The sequence below is a fragment of the Trachypithecus francoisi genome, unplaced genomic scaffold (assembly GCF_009764315.1).
Source record: "Trachypithecus francoisi isolate TF-2019V2 unplaced genomic scaffold, Tfra_2.0 Lachesis_group1, whole genome shotgun sequence".
In the NCBI taxonomy this organism is placed as follows: domain Eukaryota; kingdom Metazoa; phylum Chordata; class Mammalia; order Primates; family Cercopithecidae; genus Trachypithecus; species Trachypithecus francoisi.
In genome coordinates, this window is record NW_022681454.1 from 176,987,782 (window position 1) to 177,010,015 (window position 22,234).

The 22,234-nt window shown below is 38.6% G+C and overlaps 1 protein-coding gene and 1 long non-coding RNA gene across 5 annotated transcripts in view; one reads left to right on the plus strand and one right to left on the minus strand.

Annotated features, from left to right (window-relative positions):
• Nucleotides 1-22,234, plus strand: part of WWC2 (WW and C2 domain containing 2) — a 211,419-nt gene that overhangs the window by 115,898 nt on the left and 73,287 nt on the right. For all 4 annotated transcript variants that reach the window (XM_033215759.1, XM_033215760.1, XM_033215762.1 and 1 more), the window contains 2 exons: nt 16,561-16,640; nt 22,018-22,147. In XM_033215759.1, coding sequence (XP_033071650.1) covers nt 16,561-16,640; nt 22,018-22,147 — 210 coding nt within the window. The remainder of the gene's footprint in view (nt 1-16,560; nt 16,641-22,017; nt 22,148-22,234) is intronic.
• On the minus strand, nt 9,943-17,009 carry LOC117086176. Its single transcript, XR_004438227.1, has 2 exons — nt 16,899-17,009; nt 9,943-10,282 (listed from the first exon to the last, which is right to left on the minus strand). It is a non-coding gene; the product is annotated as an uncharacterized LOC117086176 (long non-coding RNA).

Here is a 22,234-nt window from a genome sequence, read left to right on the forward strand (position 1 = left end):
CAAAATGGAACTTCTATAGATTAAAAATACAATATCAGAAATAAAATAACTGTATGGGAGTAACAGTTGATTATGTATTACCAAATACAAGATCAGTGAAGTTAAAGACACAGGAATAGAAAATACCCAAAATGAATTACACAGGGAAAACAAAGTCTGGTAAAAATTTAACAGCATATCTGTATCCTGTGGTTCAGTATCAAATAGTTTGACATGTGTAGTTAAAGTCTCCTAGAAACAGCAGGGAAGGAAATCACAAAAACTATTTGCAGAAACTGAAATTATTAATCCATCAATATAGGAAATTCAACAAACCCAAGGCAGAATAAAAAAAAAAATACCAAAGCACGTCATAATCATCTTGCCAGAAATCAATGATAAAGAGAAAATCTTAAAAGTAGCCATAGAAAAAGACATAATGTACAGTGGAGTAAAGACAAGAATTACAACAGACTCCTCATCAGAAATAATACAAACTACAAGACAATGGAATATTTCAAGAGTACCAATACTAAAAAACTGTCAACCTAGATTTCTATACCTAGTGAAAATATCTTTTAAATTGAAGGCAAAACAACCAGTATAAAAATGGGCAAGAGACTTCAATAGACATTTCTCCAAAAGATACACAAATGGCCAGCCAATAAACATATGAAGAGATGATAAACATCACTAGCCATGAGGGAGATTCAAATCAAAATTACAATGAGATATCACTTCACACCTACTAGGAAAGCTATTACTTAAAAGCAAAACTGACTCACACAGGTTGGACATTGGTATACAAGTATCTGTTTGAGTCACTGCTTTCAGTTCTTTGGGGTATATATCCAGAAGTGGAATTGTTTGATCACAAGGTAATTCTAAATTTAACTTTTTGATACATGTCTATATAGATTTTGATACATACCTTCTAATCTAGGAAGAGATTTGTTAAAAAGAATTGGCTCACACAATTATGGAAACTGGCGAGTCCAGATTTGCAGTGTGGACTGACGAACTGGAGGCACAGGAGAGCCAGTACAGTTCCAGTCCAAAGACCAGCAGCCTGGAGACCCAGGAAAGCTGATGATGGGGATGAAGTCTGAAGACTGGCAGGCAGAGACCCAGGAAAGCTTGCAGTGCAGATGAAGTCCAAAGGCAGTCTGTTGAATTCCTACCTGCTTAAGAGAGGTCAGTTTTTTTTATTCTGATCAGGACTTCAACTGATTGGATGAGGTATACTCACATTATGGAGGGCAGTCTGTATACTCAGAGTTCACCAGTTTAAAAATTAATCTTAACCAAAAATATCCTCCAGATTGACACATGAAATTAACTGTTACATGCCTACAACCTGTGTGTCCATCACAGGTGAATGTCAGCAACATATGGCATATACATAAAATGCAATATTATTAAGCTTTAAAATATAATGAAATTCTGATACATGCTACAACATGGATGAACCTTAAAAATGTTATGCTAAGTGAAATAAGTCAGACACAAAAGAACAAATAGGATTCATCTTATATAAGGTACTTAGAATAAGCAATTTCATAGACACAGAAAATAGAATAGTGGTTACCAGGGGCTGAGGAAGAAGAGAAAGGGGAGTTACTACTGTTTAATAGGTACAGAGTTTCAGTAAGACAATGAAAAAGTTCAGGAAATGACCAGTGATGATGGTTGCACTTGATACCACGGAATTGTATACGTAAACGGTAAATCTTACATGTGTATTTTACCACAAAATTAAAGAATAAAATAATTTTTCAGACAAACAGGAGAACTGATTGCCTGCAGAACTGTAATATATTAGATGTTAAAGGTAATCTCTTCAAGCAGAGGGAAAATGATACCACATGGAAATTTGGAACTAAATAAAATAATGAAAAATGTTAGAGATCTTACATATTCAAATACAAGACTTTTTAAATAATTTGAAGCCTCTTTAAATAAAAATGCCTAAACAAAGATAATAAAATATGTTGTGAGGTTTATAAAATATTTAAAAGCAAAATATAAGACAACATATCACAAAGAATAGGGGAGAATGGAAAGATGCTGTCATAAGGCACTTTGACTAGTCCTAAAGCAGTGACTTTTATCGGCAGTAGGCTGCGTGTTTTATACACTAGAGCACACTTTTCCTATAAAGATCCAAATAGTAAATATTTTAGATGTTGCAGGTATAGTAAGCAGAATTCTAAATATCTTCCAGTCCTCCAAGATGTTCCCCTCCCCCACCTTTCCTAGTATACATGACTTTCATAATTTCCAGGCGGAATATGATTCATTATTTAATATGGCAGAGTTAACTTAAAGATAGAGAAATTATCCTGGGGGGCAGAGAAATTATTCTGGGGGATTGGAGGTAACACACAAGCCCTTTAAAGAGAGTTTCTCTGGCTGGTTGTAGAGGAGGACATTAGATGTCAAAGCACAAGAGGGTTTAAATGTACCATTGCTGGATTACAGAGGGAGAGGCCAACATGAGAAGAAACTGAGAGTGACCTTGGCTGATAGCCAGCAAGGAATTCAAGTCTCAGTCCTAGAGCCACAAGGAACTGAATGTTGCCAACAGTGAGAATGAAGTTAGGAGTGGGTTTTTCTGCAAAGCCCCAGATGACAACTCAGCCTGGCTAACACCCTGATTGCAGCTTTGTGATAATTTGACCAGAGAGCCCAGAGAACCTCGTGAGATATTAAATAGCTGTAATTAATTTTAAGCTGCTAATTCTGTGGTGATTTGTCCTGCAGCATCAGTAAACTCATATAGCAGACCATGTGTGGTATCTAGTGCAGATTTTTGCTCTTTTTTTTCTACTTTTCTTGGATAATAGTTAAAAATTTGCAAACCTTTATTAACTTGTGGCCCATAAAACAAAAACAAAAAACAGGCCACAAGATGAGCTGGCATTTGCTGATTCCTGCCCTAGAGTATTCACTTAAAAAAAAAAAAAATAAGAGGTATCACTTTTAAGCCAATAAGGGAGATAAAATTAAATCATTAGAAAACATTTAGTTAACCCAAAAGAAGGCAAGAATAGAGGAAGAAAATACGACAATAAGAAAGCTAATATACTAATTGTATTAATAAATGGCCTAAATGCTCCAATTAAAAGGCAGAGATTATTAGAATGGTTAAAACGAGACCCAATTTCATGATGGCTGCAACAGACCTACTTCAAATATAAAGGCCTAGATAATTAAAATATTCAAGATGATATATCATGAAAATACAAATCCAAAGACTGTTGCAGTTGTCCTGTTAATATCAAACTAAACTTCAGAACAAGGACTATTACTAGAGGTTTTATAATTATAAATGGATCAGTTCATCAAAGGACATAAAAATCTTAAAGATGTATGCGCATACTAACAGAGCTTCTAACAGAGCTCTAACAGAGCATACTAACCTGGAATAAAGACCAATACAACTGCAAGGTGAAGGACAAATCTCCAATTATAGTTGGACATGATAGAATATGTAGTCAGATAATCAGCAATGCTGTCAAAAGATGTAAGCAATACCGTAGACCAACTTGATCCAATTAACATTTATAAAATAGAACACACCATTTAAAAACAGCAGAAGGGCACATGGAACATCACAAAGGTCATCCTTACTCTAGAATATGAAAAGAAGTCCCAGTACATTTAAGGGGACTCAGATTCATGCAGAATGTAACGATAGTGGGATTAACCTAGACAACATAAACAGAAATATATCTGGAAACGTTGTCAAATACTTGGAAAATATTAGCGTACTTCTCAATAATTCATTGGCCAAGGAAGAAAGCACATGAGGAACATTAAAAAATATTTTGAACTAAACAAAAGGGAAAAGACACTGTATAAACATTGATTGGGTATAGCCACAGCAGTGTAATGGGAAGCCATTAGGAAGTGGAAGCCTCGTGCGTTGCTATGGAAGTGCAAAATGGTACAACCCTTTTGGGAAGCAGGTTACTGATTTCTTACAAAGTTAAACATGTATTTAACATACTGTCTAGCAATCCCACTTACAGGTATTTACCCAATATAAATGAAAGCATATACCCACACAAAGACTTTAGTGTAAATATTTATGAGAGCTTTACGCTTGTTAGCCTAAACTGGGAACCAGCCTAAATGTCCATTAATAGATAAATGGATAAACAAATTGTGATATATCCATAAAATGTCATTTAAAAGGAACAAGTTACGGACACAACATGGATGAATTTCAAAAACAGTGAAAGTTTAGTGGTTGCTAGGGGCCAGGTAGGGATAGACTATAAAGAGGCGTGAGGAAATATTCTGGTGGTTGTCCTAGTGGTACATGATTATATGTACTTGTCTAAACTCATCATATTGTACATTTAAAATTTGTGCTGTTTATTATAAATTGGGTAAAATACCATTTTTTATGTGGGAGGAAAAGATTCAGATGAATAATTATTAGAACTAATAAGTAGAATCTATATGTATTTATATGTATGTAAAATCTTTTAACATATCTATGATAGCCATTCATAATATATAAAATCACATTCACAATAGCAAACCCAAATCATAAAATATCTAGAATTAACTTTTATCAAGAAATACAGTGGCCCTATCTAGAGAAAATTATAAAACATTTTTGAGAGATATAAATGAAAATTTTAACAAATGAAAGACAGATATTTTAAAAAATAGAAACAATATAAGAATGCAATATCAAAATCCTAATTTGGGAGTGTATGAGGGGGAACAGGATAGAAATTTTCAGAATATCATCTGGACATGTTACTAGAGCAAATTTACCCTACATTTAAAAATATATTTATGTGGCCAGGCATGTTGGCTCACACATGTAATCCTAGCACTTTGGGAGGCTGAGGCGGGCAGATCACTTGAGGCCAGGAGTTCGAGACCAGACTGGCCAATGTGGTGAAAACCCATCTCTACTATTAATAAAAATATAAAAATTAGCCACGTGTGGTGGTGCACACCTGTAGTCCCAGCTACTCGGGAGGCTGAGGCACGAGAATCGCTTGAACCTGGGAGGTGGAGGGTGCAGCGAGCCAAGATTGTGCCACTGTACTCCAGCCTGGGTAACAGACCGAGATGCTGTCTCAAAAAATAAAATAATAATAAAAATATAGTTATGTGCCAAATAAATGACACTGCAGTCAATGACAAACCATATACATATGATGGTAGTCCCATGAGATTATAATGCCATGTTTTTACTGTACCTTTTCTAGATATGTTTAGATATACAAATGTTTACAGTTATGTTACAGTTGCCTGGGGTTTTCAGTACAGTAGCATGCTGTGCAGGTTTGTAGCCTAGGACAATAGGCTATGCCAAATGGCCTAGGTGTGTAGCAGGCTATGCTATATGGTTCTGTGTAAGTGTACTCTGTGATGTTCACATGATAGCAGAATTGCCCAACATCATATTTCTTTTTTTTTTTTTTTTTTTTTGAGACGGAGTCTCGCTCTGTCGCCCGGGCTGGAGTGCAGTGGCGGATCTCAGCTCACTGCAAGCTCCACCTCCCGGGTTCCCGCCATTCTCCTGCCTCAGCCTCCCGAGTAGCTGGGACTACAGGCGCCCGCCACCTCGCCCGGCTAGTATTTTTTTTTTTTTTTTTTGTATTTTTTAGTAGAGACGGGGTTTCACGGTGTTAGCCAGGGTGGTCTCGATCTCCTGACCTTGTGATCCGCCCGTCTCAGCCTCCCAAAGTGCTGGGATTACAGGCTTGAGCCACTGCACCCAGCCCCAGCATCATATTTCTAAGAATGTAACCTGATGAAGTCACACATGAGTATACTTTATGGTGGGAAATACTAAGCAATATACATCAGTAGAGAGAATAGTATAATTTTCTCCCATATTTCCATCACATCTCATCCATTTTTTCTTTTACTTTCACCCTACCCCCGAATTATTTTGATGACAATTTGAAATAGTGTATCATTCACCTGTAAACATTTCAGCATGTATTTTTAAAGCTAAGAAGGAAGAACAATGCCATTATTATTTTTGAAAAGTTAACTAGAATTCTTTTGCCTAAGCCAATCTTAAACCCCTGGGATCAGGCAATCTTCCCTCCTCAGCCTCTCAGATTAGACTGGGATTAGAAGCACGAGCCACCACACCCAGCCTCCTGTTGTTTTTTTTTTTTTTTTTTTTTTTTTTGAGACGGAGTCTTGCTCTGCCACCCAAGCTGGAGTGCAGTGGCCGGATCTCAGCTCACTGCAAGCTCCGCCTCCCGGGTTTATGCCATTCTCCTGCCTCAGCCTCCCGAGTAGCTGGGACTACAGGCGCCCGCCTCGTCGCCCGGCTAGTTTTTGTATTTTTAAGTAGAGACAGGGTTTCACCGTATTAGCCAGGATGGTCTCGATCTCCTGACCTCGTGATCCGCCCGTCTCGGCCTCCCAAAGTGCTGGGATTACAGGCTTGAGCCACCGCGCCCGGCCCTGTTGTTTTTTTTAAGAGTGGCAGGGTCTTGCTATAGTACCTAGGCTGGACCTGAATAAAAAAGGACAATAGTGAAAAAATCTGGGGAAATTTTAAAAGTCTGTAGTTTAGTTAATAGTTTAGAATAAATGTTGGAGACAAACTTAAAGCTTTAAATGCTTATAGAAGAAAGTCTTAAAATTAATGAACAATGTAGTCAACCTAAGAACAGAATAAGCCAAAGCCAGTAGAAGAAGATAAATAAAATTAAAAGTAAAAATTACCAGCTATGCACGGTGGCTCACACCTGTAATCCCAGCACTTTGGGAGGTCAAAGTAGATGGATCACTTGAATTCAGGAGTTCGAGACCGGCCTGACCAACATGGTGAAACCCCGTCTCTACTAAAAATAAAAAAATTAGCCGGGCACGGTGGCGCACGCCTGTAATCCCAGCTACTCCGGAGACTGAGGCAGGCGAATCGCTTGAACCTGGGAGGCAGAGATGGAAGTGAGCCGAGATCGTGCCATTGCACCCAGCCTGCGCTACTGTCAAGAGCGAAACTCCGTCTCAAAAAGAAAAAAAAAAAAAGTAAAAATTACCGAAATAGAAAACATGGCCATAGAAGAAAGGATCAACAAAAGCAAATTTTGGTTTTTTAAAGAATGATAAAATTGACATATCTCTCAGGACTGACTCAAAATTAAGAAGAGAAAATGAACAAAAATTTTGTACAGGGAATGAAAACATGCTTAAGAAATAAAGAGGCATGAGAAAATTTATACTATTACATATGAATTTTGAAGTGAAATGACTAACTTTGTATTGAAATATTATTAACCAAAACTAATTCGAGATGATGGAAAAAATCTGAATGGCCCTGTTACCATGATTGAAATTCCAGAGAAACCCTCAAGATTAGCCTAGCACAACTTTGACATCAAATTCTGACAAGATTGTATGAACAAAATATAAGCCAACCATATTCATAAGCAAAGAAGCAAAATTCCAAAACAAAATATTGTAAACTAAATACAGCAACATTTTAAAATTATATATAATGGTCAAGGTGGGTTTATCCTAGGAATATACAATTTAGGATTTGAAAATTATTCACTGTATAACAGAGTGAAGGGAAATTATTAATTATTCCAATAGATACAGTGGAAGCTTTTTTTTTCTTGAGACAGAGCCTCGCTGTGTCACCCAGGCTGAAATGCAGTGGCACGATCTCAGCTCCCTGCAACCTCTGCCTCCTGTGTTCAAGCGATTCTTGTACCTCAGCCTCCCAAGTAGCTGGGATTACAGGCGTGTACTACCACACTCAACTAATTTTTGTATTTTTAGTAGAGACGGTGTTTCAGAATGTTGGCCAGGCTGATCTTGAACTCCCGACCTCAAGTGATCCACCCGCCTTGGCCTCCCAAAGTGCTGGGATTACAGGCGTGAGCCACCATACCCGGCCCAGAGAAAGCATTTTGATAAATTCAGCTTTTATTCATGTTTTAAAAATTGATTCAACGAGGAATGAGTGCTATAGAACAGGACATGGGGAATGAAGGAGAGCTGGTTGCAGGATTTTTGTTATTATTGTTTTGGTTTTTTGTTTAAGAGACAGCAAAAAAAAAAAAAAAAAAAAAAAAGAGACAGCAGTGTTGTCCAGCTTGGACTCAAATTCCTGGGCGCAAGTGATCATCCTGCCTCAGCCTCCCAAGTAACTGGGACTACAGGTACACACCACCACACTCAGTTTGGTTGCAGTTCTGAATAGGTGTTCAGGAGAAGTCTCATTGAGAAGGCAAAATTTAAGCAAAGATTGGACAGAAGTGATGAAGAAATTAGGTGGGGAAGAATCAGCATACATACAGGTCTTGACACAGGAGAACTTGTGGGATCTTCCAGAAGCAATTTGAAGTCAAATGTGGCCTCAATAGAGAGGAAAAGGGAAGAGTAATGAGGGAGAAAGGAAGAGAGTTAATCCAGGTCATGGAATGAAGACAGAAGAGCCTGTTGGCCTGACACACCACTGGAAAGGTTGTGGATGCGCATCTGAAATAGGAAACCATTTGACCATATTTTTATTATTTGTATTTCATGTTTGCTAGTTTAATTGGTATGTAATGATACAATGCTTTTCTATTTTTTCTTTATTAGTAGGTGATTTTTTTTTAATGATGTTTTACCATGTGTATTTCCATTTGCTAGTTTATTTTTTTAATTTAACAGCTTTATTAAGAAACCATACAATTCACCCATTTAAAATGTACATTTTAATGGGTTTTAGTACATTCATAGTTACATACCCATTATTACAATCTAACTGTAGGACATTTTTCCCTTCGCCCAGAGGGAAACTTGTGCCTATTAGCGGTTCTTCCCATTCCCCACACCTCTCTTCTCCATCCTCCGAGCCCTGAACAACCACTGTTTCTTGTCTTTCCCGATGTGCCTGTTACAAATATTTCATATAAATGGCGTCTATACTGTGTGATCATTTATGACTGGCTTCTTTCACTTAGCATTTGTTTTGAAGGTTCGTTCATGTTGTAGCATGTATTAGAACTTCATCCCTTGTATTGCCAAATAATATTCCACTATATGAATACACTTTTATTTTATTTCATTTTTATTTTATTATTTTTTAGACAGAGTTTCTCTGTGTCGCCGAGGCTGGAGTGCAGTGGCGCGATCTTGGCTCACTGCACCACCCTCTGCCTCCCAGGTTCAAGTGATTCTCCTGCCTCAGCTTCCCGAATAGCTGGGATTACAGGTGCATGCCACCACGCCCAGCTAATTTTTGTATTTTTAGTAAAGATGGGGTTTTGCTGTGTTGGTCAGGCTGGTCTCGAACTCCTGACCTCAAGCAGTCCCCCTCCTTGGCCTCTGAAAGTGCTGGGATTGTAGGCGTGATCCACTGTACTCGGCCATATTTTATTTATCCAGTCATCAGTTGGCAGATATTTGGGTTTTTGCCACTTTTTGTCTATTATGGATAATGCTGCTGTGAACCTACAGGTACAAGTGTTTGTATGGACATAGGTTTCCATTTATCTTGGGTATATGCCTTGAAGCAGAATTGTTGGGTCATGTGGTAATTTACTGGTTTTTTTTTTTCTTTTTAAACTTTTTTATTTGAGAGAAGTCTCTTGTCCCCTAGGTTTGAGTGCAATGGCTTGATCTCAGTTCACTGCAACCTCTGCCTCCTGGGTTCAGGCGATTCTCCTGCCTCTGCCTCCCAAGTAGCTGGGATTAAGGCGCCTGCCACCACGCCCAGCTAATTTTTGTATTTTTTAGTAGAGACGGGGTTTCACCATGCTGGCCAGGCTGGTCTTGAACTCCCGACCTCAGGTGATCTGCCCACCTCGGCCTCCCGCAGTGCTGGGATTATAGGCGTGAGCCACCACGCCTAGCCTTACTGGTTTAATTTGTGGAAATCTAGCATTGAACGTCTATGTATTAATATTTATCTGTTATTTGTATCTTGAGATAGTATTTTCATAAATGTTTTATGTAATTTTTCTCATTGGCTTTTATTTTATTTCCTTTTTATTGTTGTTAAACAAAAGATTTTTAAAAAATATGTTGTGTGTAGCCATCTTGTTTCTGATGACAAATTCCATTTATGAGCCATCATACATGGTTCTAGCAGCATCTGGGATTCTGCTTTCCTCTATGCTTTATGAAAGTTAAACATGTTTTATTCTGAATTCTTTGTCTCTCTGGAGTTGGCTTCTTATTTTCTTTGAAGGTGACTTCAGAGATGAGGTGGGTGATGAGGATTTTCCGTAAAGATGGAGGTGGTAGGGAGAAGGGTTTCCAGAAGGAGCAAGCTGACAGTTGCCCTTCATCGGCTTGCTTAAGGAGCTCCCTGCAAGACAGTGGAGAAAATGGCGAAAAGGGAAGGTAGTCATTAGTAAAATACCATTTTGCTCGTTAGAGCTTTAATGTTGCAAGATTCACTTTTAGGGCAAACTTTTGAAACCTCTCTGTCTTGTGATCTTTCTAAGGTCTATAGGTTTCCAGAGTTTACTTTTCCTTCATTGTCATCTTCTTTCCCCTTCTTTTAAAATAAAACCTATGACTCTAGGGTTATAGGAAGTGGTAGGAAGCTCTGTGATTTTCAGTTATACTTATCACGTTTAATCACAGTGTCTTCCTGGTTTTCAGAAATAACTGAAATCAATGTAAAATATCAGTTGCTTTAGCGTAGTCAGTGTAGACAGTGGGAAATATGCAGAAATCATGGGCTCTTGCTTCCAATTTAGTACTCTGGGTTGTGAGATTTGGCTCCTTAGAAATAAAATTAGGTGGTTAGCTACAGCTGTAGTTAAGTTCAGTAATGTGAGAGAAAACACAGACACTGGGGATTGTGGACTTTTCATGTCTTCATTTCCAGTGGGATACAGGAATAATGAAGTTTCTAAGGCAGAATAAGGGTCACAGATTTTATTTAGGTCATTTTGCTACAATTCTAGTTTCTTTCTTTTTACATGTATTATGCCATTAATAACAAAACTTTTTAAATTGTATTTTTAGAAGTTCTCCTGGGTTCTAGATAGACTGTGATAGCAGTGTAATCTTTAGCAGGTTACTTACCTTTCCTCTTTAGGTTCCAGGTTCTTTACCAATAAAATGAGAATGAAGACTGTATCTAGTAGAGTAGTTGGAGGATTGAAAATGGGTATTTATATTTAGCACAGTGACTGGAATACATTAAAAGCACTTAGAAATTTAGCTCTCATTATTGCTTCCTAGTTGAGTCTACATTGTGCTAAGCTGGTAGGTCAGCATTAGCTTAATCTTCTAGTTATCATCTAAGGACATTAGTTTTTACATTCTGTGTTCCACATTTGAGGCTGCGTTAGAGAACGGAAGCGTGAAAACAGTGATCCTCCAGTAGCTAGAATGATGCCAAGTGGTTCGAAAGATGAAAGGTTGTTGAACTACTAATTAACACCATACTGATAAAACCAAAACAACTAGAAATAATGTCTAGTTGGAAATACTCATTTGACTTATGGGAGCAAACTTTTTGATAGTTCATAAAATGCCATCTTGGTATTTGGGAGCTAAGAATCATTCTGGTTGTCCATTAAGAAGACTCCCCAGTATAAAAACAGTAGCGTATAGCCAACTTTAGGTAAACTAAATAATGTGGGAAACAAAGAAAGCACAGGTTAGCTTCCTATGTGATTGTCACCCAACACAGAATAAAATTTCACTCATATCGCCTAAACAGAGGAGAGTCCAAGTTTGTCAGGTCAATTTTAGACTTTTTTTGAATTTCAATTTTTATTGTAGTAATAATACTTAACATGAGATCTGCCCTCTTAACAGAATTTTTAAGTGTATAGTATATTCAACTATAAAAACAATGTTGCACCGCAGAGTTCTAGACTAATTTTCATGTTGCATAACTGAAACTTTATTTCCTGTAGCAACTCTGCCTTTTCTGTACACCTCATCACCTGGCAACCACCATTTTGCTGCTGCTTCTATGAGCCTGTTTTAGATACTTTACATAAGTGGAATCATACAGTATTTGTCCCTCTGTGACTTGCTGATTTCACTTGGCATAATGTCCTCAAGGTTCATTCATATTGTCACATATTGCAGACTTTCCTTCTTTTTAAAGGCTGAATAATATTCCATTGTGTATACACACTTATGTTTTTTTAATCCATTCATCTGTCAATGAACTTTTAGATTATTTCTGTATCTTGGCTATTGTGAATCATACTGCAGCGAACATGGTGGTACTAATAGCTCTTCAAGATAAAGAATGTCTTAAATAATTTTTTTAAAAATTTAAATTGGCCTATCATCATAATCCAAATGACTTTTTTGTATAATATTTATCTCATGCAATCCAATGATTTTAAGACTTCTATTTTTTGTCAATAAGATACAGTAATTGTTTTAATTCATTATTTCCAAATGGGTTCAATATCACCATTGTTTTAATCAAATGTTTTCACTTGATTTTTGTATATGGAGAGAGATGGGGTCTAGTTTCATTCTTCTGCATGTGGATATTTGGTTTTCCCAGCACCATTTATTGAAGGGACTGTCCTTTCCCCAATATGTGTTCTTGACACCATTGTCAAAAATGAGTTCACTGTAAATTTGTGGATTTGTTTCCTGGTTCTCTATATCTGTGTGTCTGTTTTTATGACAATTGTGTGCTGTTTTGGTTACTATACCTCTGTTGTATAATTTTGAAAAAAGAAAAACTTCAGCCGAATTAAATTTAAAGGAGTTTAATTGAGCAATGAACGATTTGTGAATTGGACAGCCCCCAGATTCACAGCAGACTCACAGAGACTCTGGGAGTGCCTTGTGGTCAGAACAAATGTATAGACAAAAAACATACAGTGACGTACAGGAATTGGAAGTGAGGTACAGGAACAGTGAGATTGGTTATAGCTTGGCATTTGCCTTGTTTGAACACAGTTTGAACATTCAGCAGTCTGTGAGTGGTTGAAGTACGGTCACTGGGATTGGCCAACACTCAGTTATTGTTACAGGTATATACTGTTAGGTTTTCAGTTTTGTCTGACTGTTAAGCTAGGTTACAGTTCATCCACGAGATCTCAATTATAGAAGTATGAAGTCCTTCTCAGGCCATATTTAGTTTGCTTTAACAGTTTGAAGTCAGGTAATGTGATTCTCTCAGTTTGGTTGTTTTTGCTCAGGATATTCTGGGTCTTTTTTGGTTCTATATAAATCTTAGGATTGTTTTTTCTATATCTATGAAAGGATTTTGATATTTTGATAAGGATTGCATTGAATCTGTAGATTACTTGGGGTGGTATGGACATTTTAATAATATTGATTCGTCCAATCCATGAACATGGTCTATCTTACCTTTGTGTGTGCTCTTCCATTTCTTTAATCATTGTTTTATAGCAGCGTTGTTCAATCTTTTGGCTTCCCTGGGCCACAGTGAAAGAATAAGAATTGTCTTGGGCTGCACGTAAAATACACTAACATTAACAACAGCAGATAAGATAAAAAATAATAATAAAAAAAAGCAAATATCTTCATAATGTTTTAAGAAAGTTTACGAACTTGTGTTGAGCTGCATTCAAAGCTATCGTGGGTTGAGCAAGCTTGTTTTATAGTTTTCATTGTAGAAATCTTTCACTTCTTTGGTTAAGTTAATTCCTAGGTATTTTATTTTATTTGTTGCTGTTGTAACGAACCGTATTTTCAAAGGTAAAGACAGGTTTTAGCTCAGATATTTAAGTGCTATCAATTTTTGGACTGATTTTTTTTTTTTCCAAAAGATGAAAGTGTTGCTGTCTTTTTGGCAAAAAGCGCTTGAGAATGCTGTCCTAAATAGAAATACATGTAGAATGAGCTACTGATTGCTGTGGTTCTTTTGATATGATAATAGTTTAATATTAAAACTGAAATGTTTTTGTGATATACTGTGAATGAGCTCATTGCTGTTAATTCACATTACAGCACCTTTAAAATCCAGTTCAGGTAGCCTTCTCAAGGAGTTCCACCCTCATCCCCAAGCCATAAGTAATCCTTTCTTCCTTTGAGTTCCAGTAGCACTGTTTATAACTCTTTGTAGTTATAAATTGGGCCTTGAAACATAATTACTGTATTTCTTTTCCCTAATATAAGTACGTAAGGGCACAAACTGATAAACCTTCAGGTAAACTCAACAGATGCGTTATTGAATATCTGCTTTGTCCAAAGCAGTATGCCTAAAGGTATGCAAACATGAGTATGCCACCGCTTCTGTCTTTGTCGTGGTGTTCCTCGTAGTGCCCGGTCTCTCTCTTGACATTGTTCTCCTGTATTCTAGGATGCCCTTTTTTTTCCTCTTACATCTCTTGCCACTACTTCACAGTGTATTTTGTCTCTCCCTCTAGCAGATATGTGGATAATGAAGATGCCCAAGGCTTGTTCTTGAACGCTCTTCTCTTTTCAATACACACCCCCTTTAGGTAATCTTTTTTATTCTTATGCACCTAAAATATCATCTTTATGCCAATGACTCTCAATTATCTATCTCTAGTCCAGACACTTTTGAACATCAAGTCCACATATTCTAGTTGCCACTGAAGTCTCCTGGGCATCACAGAAATAAATGTCTTAAAGAAGATCCTTCCTCTTTTCTTCCACATTTTGTCCTGCTCTCCAGGAAAGCACCTTCATTCACCCAGCTGTCAAGCCAAAATCCTGATGTGCTTTTGGTCACATGCTCTCCCCTACCCTCCACGTTGAGTCCATCACCAAGTCCTGTTGATTCTGCCTCTGAAGTATCTTCCTCCTCTGGCTCTTGCCCACGTGCCAGCCCACAGTGCTGGCATGATGGACCCTTGTGGCACTTCTGGTCAGTCCCCACAGCGTTGTCACAGTGACTGTTTAAAATCATAAAGCAGGTCATGCTTTAATCTCCTTGATTCTCGTTCTTAGAGTAAGATTGAGAGATTCTCAATGTGGCGTGTATGTATCAGTCCTTTTCCAGTTCCATCTTTTGCCACCCCCACTCTCTGTAATCCAGCCACGTGGCATTCTTTAAATTCCAGAGGTTGGCTGAATACCCCCTCACCCCGCTGTCCCTTTAGGGTTTTGCACAAGCTCTTCCTGTTGAGGACCCCTTCTACCAAGTGAGTCCCCACTAACCCTCTCAGTTGAAACATTGTTTCTTCAGACAGGCTCCACCTAAGCCCTCAGACTAAATGAGGTTCTGTTCTCTTGGCATATCTAAGTATCCTGGACTTAGAGCACCTTTGTAACTACTAAGATTTCTTTTGTTGGCTGATTATTTGCTCAATATATGACTGCTCCATTGTCTGTAAGATCCTTGAGGGCAGGGATCATGTCTGTTTTGTTCACACTCAGGCCCGGCACCGGACACATAGTAGAGAGTCAATACCTATTTGTGGAATGAGTAAAATAAATCAACATAAAAGTTTAAAAGCACACTAAAATATTGCACAACAGAATATGTTTAAAACTTAAGGCTCTGGCTGGGCATGGTGGCTCACGCCTGTAATCCCAGCACTTTGGGAGGCCGACACAGGTGGATCGCTTGAGCCCTGGAGTTCAAGACCAGCCTGGGCAACATGGTCAAACCCCGTCTTTACTAAAAAACAAAAAATCTAGCTGGGTGTGGTGGCGGGCACCTGTAGTCCCAGCTACTCTGGAGGCTGAGGCACGAGAATTGCTTGAACCTGGGAGGCAGAAGTTGCAGTGAGCCGAGATCGCACCACTGCACTCCAGCCTGGGTGACAGAGTGAGACTCTGTCTCAAACAAACAAACAACAACAACAAAAAACTTAAGGCTCTAACTTAATACATGGAAGTTTCTAGCCCTCGTGTGAAGACCTTTATTAGTTTGTGACTAAACCAGGCGTATGCTGCTTTTGTGATCTGTCAAATTTTAGAATTGCTATTACCAAAGTATGTATTTGACAACAGGAAAAATTTATTTTATCAGTTTGACAACAAATATTTATTGATCATCTGCTGTTTGCTTGGCATGGTCTGCTTGGCATGGTTGTAGATCTCAGGATACAGCTGGGGGATTGCAGCTTACTTTCCCATGTAGGACAGACAGTGTGCATGGAGAATTTCAGCTCCTGAAAAATACTGTGGTCTAAATAAAACAGAGTCGTGGCAGGGACAGGGAGCTAGAGGAGTCCTATTTGAAAAGGTAACATTTCAGCTAGCATTGAGGGGACAGGGAGTCAACTGCTGGAGATCTGGGGAGAGCTTTCCAGGCAGAGGGAACTGCCAGGACATCCGAAGAATAGAGAGGTGGGCAGTGACCCTTGTCACAGTGAGAAGGAGAAACACACACTTTTATAGAGATGCCGTGACTTGGAGTTCTTATTGTGCCCATTTCGGCTGGAGACAATGATGATGTCCAGCTCATAAGAATGTTGCTAAGCAAGGCAGTGAAGGTAAATAGTAGTAATAATACACATCACTGATAGTTGTAAGCATTATTCATATGCCTTCCACAGAATTTATATGAAGGAGAAACTGGTAAAGTAAATGTTACTTTAACTAATGGCTTTGTTTATGTGTTTAATCGTTTACTAATTTATTATCTTTTAAAACAATAGGCTATGTGGCTAATTATTTGCAAACAATATTTATGTTGATTTCTCTTTCAAGGTTAAAAAGCTAAAGAGAGAACTCTCACAGATGAAGCAAGAACTGCTCTATAAAGAACAAGGCTTTGAAACATTGCAGCAGTGAGTATGAAAATACTGAATCGACTTTAGAATAAGCTTCCTAACTAATATTAAAACAAAGAAAATAGAAATACAGATTACATAAGAGATTTTTCAGAGAAACATAAAGTAAAAAGTTCAGAGCTCTACACCAAAAGGAAACAAAGCAATCAACTAACAGTTAAAAACTTGGGAAAGATCTATACACTTGAAAAGATCCAAAGTTTTTATTAATCACTGGAGATCCAAAGAAACCAAAGTGAAAAGCCTTTGTCTTACCTTGATCTCCTGGACCCTTGCTGGCCTCCTCTGAGATTGTGGTACAGAGCTAAGAGACTAGGCGCAAGAAATTCCTCTCCACATTCGGCTGGGCTGGCTCTACTTGACTCCTATGTGAGCCTGCAGCTGCCCTGGGCCCTCGGGTGGAGGCCTGTCTGTCTCTCTCTGTCAGCCCCAGGGATGACCTGGAGTCTAACCCTGACAGATGGCAGGGGAGTAAGAGCAAGTCAGGATTATTAGCAAAGGAGCGGGAGTGCATGCCTCACTTCCTGCTTTCCTCTACTTTTCCCATTTGCTACTGAAGTCGGCTGGGCCATTAGCAGAGCCCTAAGCTGGGCCAGGTTAAGTGGAAATGGAGGTGACAGAGGGTCACAGGATCAGGATATCCCTTCCCCATTCCTGGCCCCTGAAAGCCACTGTTCTCCCTGCTGCTGAGGCCTAGCCTGTCCAAACCGTGACAGGCACACCTGAGACTTTCTAATCCTGCAGACTCCACTCCACAGGGTCTCTCATGGGAGAGAAGCAGTCCGTGGTTTTCACAGCCACATGACCACAGAGCGGAGGTTAAACTTCCCTCCTGCTTGGTGTCTCCAAGTGTGGTGCAGTCTTTCTAGGGATGTCCCTGGTCAGTTTCCTGTTCAGGCAGGTTTCATGTTCTTCCCAGCATCTCCCTTGGTAGCACCTCAGGAATGCCAGGCTGGTCTCAGGTGCCGCCTCTTTGGAAAGTACCCAGCTGTGTTCCTTTTCCCTGTGGAATCTTACTTTGCCTTCTGCTCTTAGGAAATTTGGGATGCTCCAAGCAGCAAGGGGTGACCCCCTTTAAAGATCCTGTGTGTCACTGGCCAGACAAACAAACTGGTTGTTCTTGTTTGGGTGACTAGTCATATCTTGGGATACCTGGGCACTGCTCTTGACCACCAGTCAGACGTGTGACTAATTTCACACGTGCTGTTACCGCTCAGACTCCCTTTTTCCTGCTCACCACATGTAATCATGACCCTGATACTCCTTCAGATGCTCCCATCCCAGTGGTTCTTAAACCTGACTGCATATTAGAATAATCTGGAGAGTGCTTAGAAAAATAATGTTTCTAGTCTCTATTATCAGGCATATTTTATGAGATCCCAAGTGCTTCTAAAGTCCAGCCATGTTGTAAGAACCTCAGCTGGTTGCAGAGCTCCCTGAAAAACCAAGCAGAACTCGAATGACATAAATGCGTTATTTAGTAATTGTTTATCAGCATAAAGCAGGGCTTTGTGGTGGGGGTGGGGAGAAAAAACAGACTTTGAAGAGTGCCATGAAGTGTTTAGCCATATGTTCCACATTTTTAAGGCACATGAAATTATAACTCGCGTCACCATTTGGGATTAAAGGTTAGCCAAACTTGCTGTCTTTGTTGTACTGATGTAACAATGCTGTATTGTTTAAAAGCAGTTTGCTTGCAAGCAATTTTTATAGGAATCTAAGGCATGTTTAAGAATCTGTCAATAACATTCCACAAGAAAACAATAGACATTTGTTGTAGAAATTCAGACATTCTCCTGCAATGATTCTAATCCCTTGAACCGAGAGCGGAAAGATATGGTATCTAACATCAGAGACCTCTCCTGTGTACCTTCACTATAGACCAAATGAAGCTGTTTTTATTCCAATGTTAACCACCCTACCACTAAAACACTGAATGAGCAACAATCAAACCCAGCAGCCAGACTTTTTAAGAAACCACATTCTTGATACTATAAAGGGATTTATATTTGTGGCTATGACAGAAAATATATTTCAGGAAAAGATTTAAATAGAATCTTATTGTAGGCTTTTGTAGCTTTTATTTACAATAGAATGGAATGTATTTGTTGAATCTGGAATTATAATGTAATTTAAACTTGAGCTTTCATTTTACTTGGTACAATAGTTTTATGTTGGGTAGACAAATATGGCATTGTTCTCTACGTTATTCATTTCAGTTTGTGGTCCCAGATTTGACTTTGGCGTAAGCAGCGGTGTAGTATATGTGTAAATTGATACCAGGAAGATGCCTATTTCCATTTGCTGCCTCCAGTGTGCATTCAGAATTGGAAGATAGACTAGTGATGAAACAGCAAGTCACAGGCATATACAGATTCTGTGAAAATTTGGTTCTCAGGGTATACACTTTCCAGAGAAGGAATGCAAATGAACATCTTTTCTCTTTCAGAAGAGACTAATATATTGAGTGAAAATGAGTTATAGGGCACACTCAAGTCAAGAACTTCCAAAAGAAATTTTAAGAAAAAAAATGGCACTTCTCATATTAAGAACAAAAAGCATGATACTTTAAGTCAGCAAACGATGCTTCTATTTCGGTTAATTTTATGGCAAGTTAGGGTCAAAAGAGAAAAGGTGGGAAATGAAAAGTAGAGGAGAAAAACAAGAAACAGTGAAATAAAGGAAAAAGGCAGCACGTAAAGTAGAGAAGTTCAAAGGAGGCAAAAGAAAATGAGCAAAAAGCATTCCATGATGAAAGCTGAGCTGTGTTCTTCATATTTAGCATTCTGTTGAGCAGTGGACAGCCAAGAGATGTTCATGTGGTCAAAGGTCTCTGAAATTTAAATTAGCAGTCTTGAACCAGTCCTGCTTTTATTTTTTAAATGTTAGGGTTTATTTCTGAAAACAGCTTACCTGCTTTTATTTTCACATGATAAAGTTTATATTTATTTCTGAATCAGAGATTTGTTTTATCATTAAATTCTGAAGGCTTTACACTAACAGGAAGAAATTGAGTTTTAGAAGTTCACTTTGACGCAGTTTCAGATACCCCTATTACCACCTATTTTATGAAATCCCACATTTTAGTTTTTATTTTTAGTTAAAAAGTGCTACATTTGAAAATGCCAAAATGCTATATTTGGAAATATCATTTGTTTTATTTAATAAGCCATTTCCTCAGCTAAGTTGGTGGATATAATACTTAAGAGAGTCAGAAATTCCATTGATAAATCTCTTCCCAAATAAATGGAATTAGCTCATACTCAAAGTACTTCACTAGTCCCATCAGATATTCTAAATGTGTTAGTCATAAGGGCCCCAGTTCTGAATCTGTCATTTTAGGATAGTTCCCCTACTAGCTAAGTGTCTGTGCAATTTGGAGTATAAATTTGCATCAGCTTTCTCCCTTGGCTTCTTCATTTGGAAGAAATGTGTCTAGGGCATCTTTAGGGGCCCTTCCCATTCTAAACACTGTGTGTGTCTGTGTGTGTGTGTGCATGCGTGCGCATGTGCATGCACACGTGCATGTGTTTAATCTGTGATTTGATTGGTTGTACTTTATTATTAGATGATCTTATGATCAAGTTTATTTTATTTTCTTGGGTTCTTTAAGTCTTTAATTGCTTGTTCAGCAGCATAAGGTAGTGACTAAAACAGTACTTGGGGAAATACGTTATCTACAAACTGCACTTGTTTGAGTGGACTTTGTTTGGAAGAGTGATTAAGATGACATTGCTTTATCTTTTTCGGATTATACCTTTCACATTGCAAATAAGTATTAATTATTAAATGTTTTAAACCAAATGAGCTCAGAGTCTGTTTTCTCTGATTCAGTAGGTGTTGTTTCTCTAGAGACTCTGGATAAGACCAAAACTATGTCTAAGAACGTGCATAGAGTTGTTGGCTAGGGCAGAGGCATAGCCATATGTCCCACAAGGAGAACTCGTGCTGAATTCATAGTGAATCCCAGACAGCACAGGTAGCTGGGGAAGACCAGAAGAGTGATCATGAATTGTATTCATAAGGAAACCCAGCATAGGCAGCTGGGAAGGACCGGGAGAATGATCGTGAATTGTATTCATAACGAATCCCGGACAGCACAGGTAGCTGGGGAAGACCAGAAGAGTGATCATGAATTGTATTCATAAGGAAACCCAGCATAGGCAGCTGGGAAGGACCGGGAGAATGATCGTGAATTGTATTCATAACGAATCCCGGACAGCACAGGTAGCTGGGGAAGACCAGGAGAGTGATCATGAAGAGTACATGAAACTATTTTTTAAAAAAGAATTAGGTACTTTTATTAGGCCCTTCAAACACAAAGAATTAGGTTACGTGAAATCCTCCAGCCTAAAGTGATGATGTAAACTGTAAGGACACTTGGTAAGCAGCTCTGCAGGGATAATAAATTAGCTCATTGAAGAGCTGTTTATTCAATATGAGTTGAGAAATGACTACTGCCCTTCTGCCATTTTCCTAAGTTTGAACTCATTCAGCAAGTCAAGCAATTTTATCTTGACTCATAACTTTCATAAAAGCAGAATAAATACTATATTATATATGGGGGGGGGAAATAAGAAACTAACCACACAATCCAAACATTATAGGATACTCACTAATATAAATAATTTATGTATTAACCATTTATTAAAGGCCTCCCAAGCTGCAGGCCGTGTGCCAGGTTTTGCACAGACGTTACAGCAAAACATTATGTAAAAGTAGGTGGCAGTTTACTTGCCTCTGTGTTCTTCTGCTAAAGCATTTGCCCATGTCTTTTACCTTTCTTGGGTGAAGATCTGAATCAGCACTTGATAAGATTTGGGTTCAGCCAGCAGTGGGATCATTCAAACAGGTTGAAGGCAAAAAGACATGCATTTATTTGAGCCTGAAAGTGATTAGAAATGGACTGGGTTTGAAGTGAGGGATGGGAGAAATCTTAGCCGCCTGTGATTAAAAGAGAAAGGAGGGGCCGAGGCGTGCAGATCACAAGGTCAGGAGTTCAAGCCTGGCCAACACGGTGAAACTCTGTCATTATCAAAAGTACAAAAATTAGCCGGGCATCGTGGCAGGCGCCTATAATCTAGCTACTTGGGAGGTTGAGGCAGGAGAATTACTTGAACCCAGGAGGCGTAGGTTGCAGTGAGCCAAGATCGCACACCTGCACTCCTGCCTGGGCAACAGAACAAGACTTCATCTCAAAAAAAAAAAAAAAAGAAATGAGGAGAAACCGCCTGAAAAGATGATTGCTGGTATATGAGAGTCAGAAGTGAAATAATCATCCAACTTAGACAATTCCGAAACCAGTTCCTACTGTCTGTTTAACTTATATGCTATCATTCTTTGATATTTTTCCTTTCTTTTTCTCTTTTCACAGAATTGATAAAAAAATGTCTGGAGGCCAGAGCGGGTATGAACTCAGTGAAGCCAAAGCCATTCTAACAGAACTAAAATCTATCAGAAAAGCCATCAGCTCAGGAGAAAAAGAAAAACAAGATCTGATGCAGGTACATTGTAAAACATTTTGTTAAGCCAAACTTCTACCTTCTGAGGCCCCCAGAAACTTACTGGGGCAGAAGTGCTCCCTGAGAGTC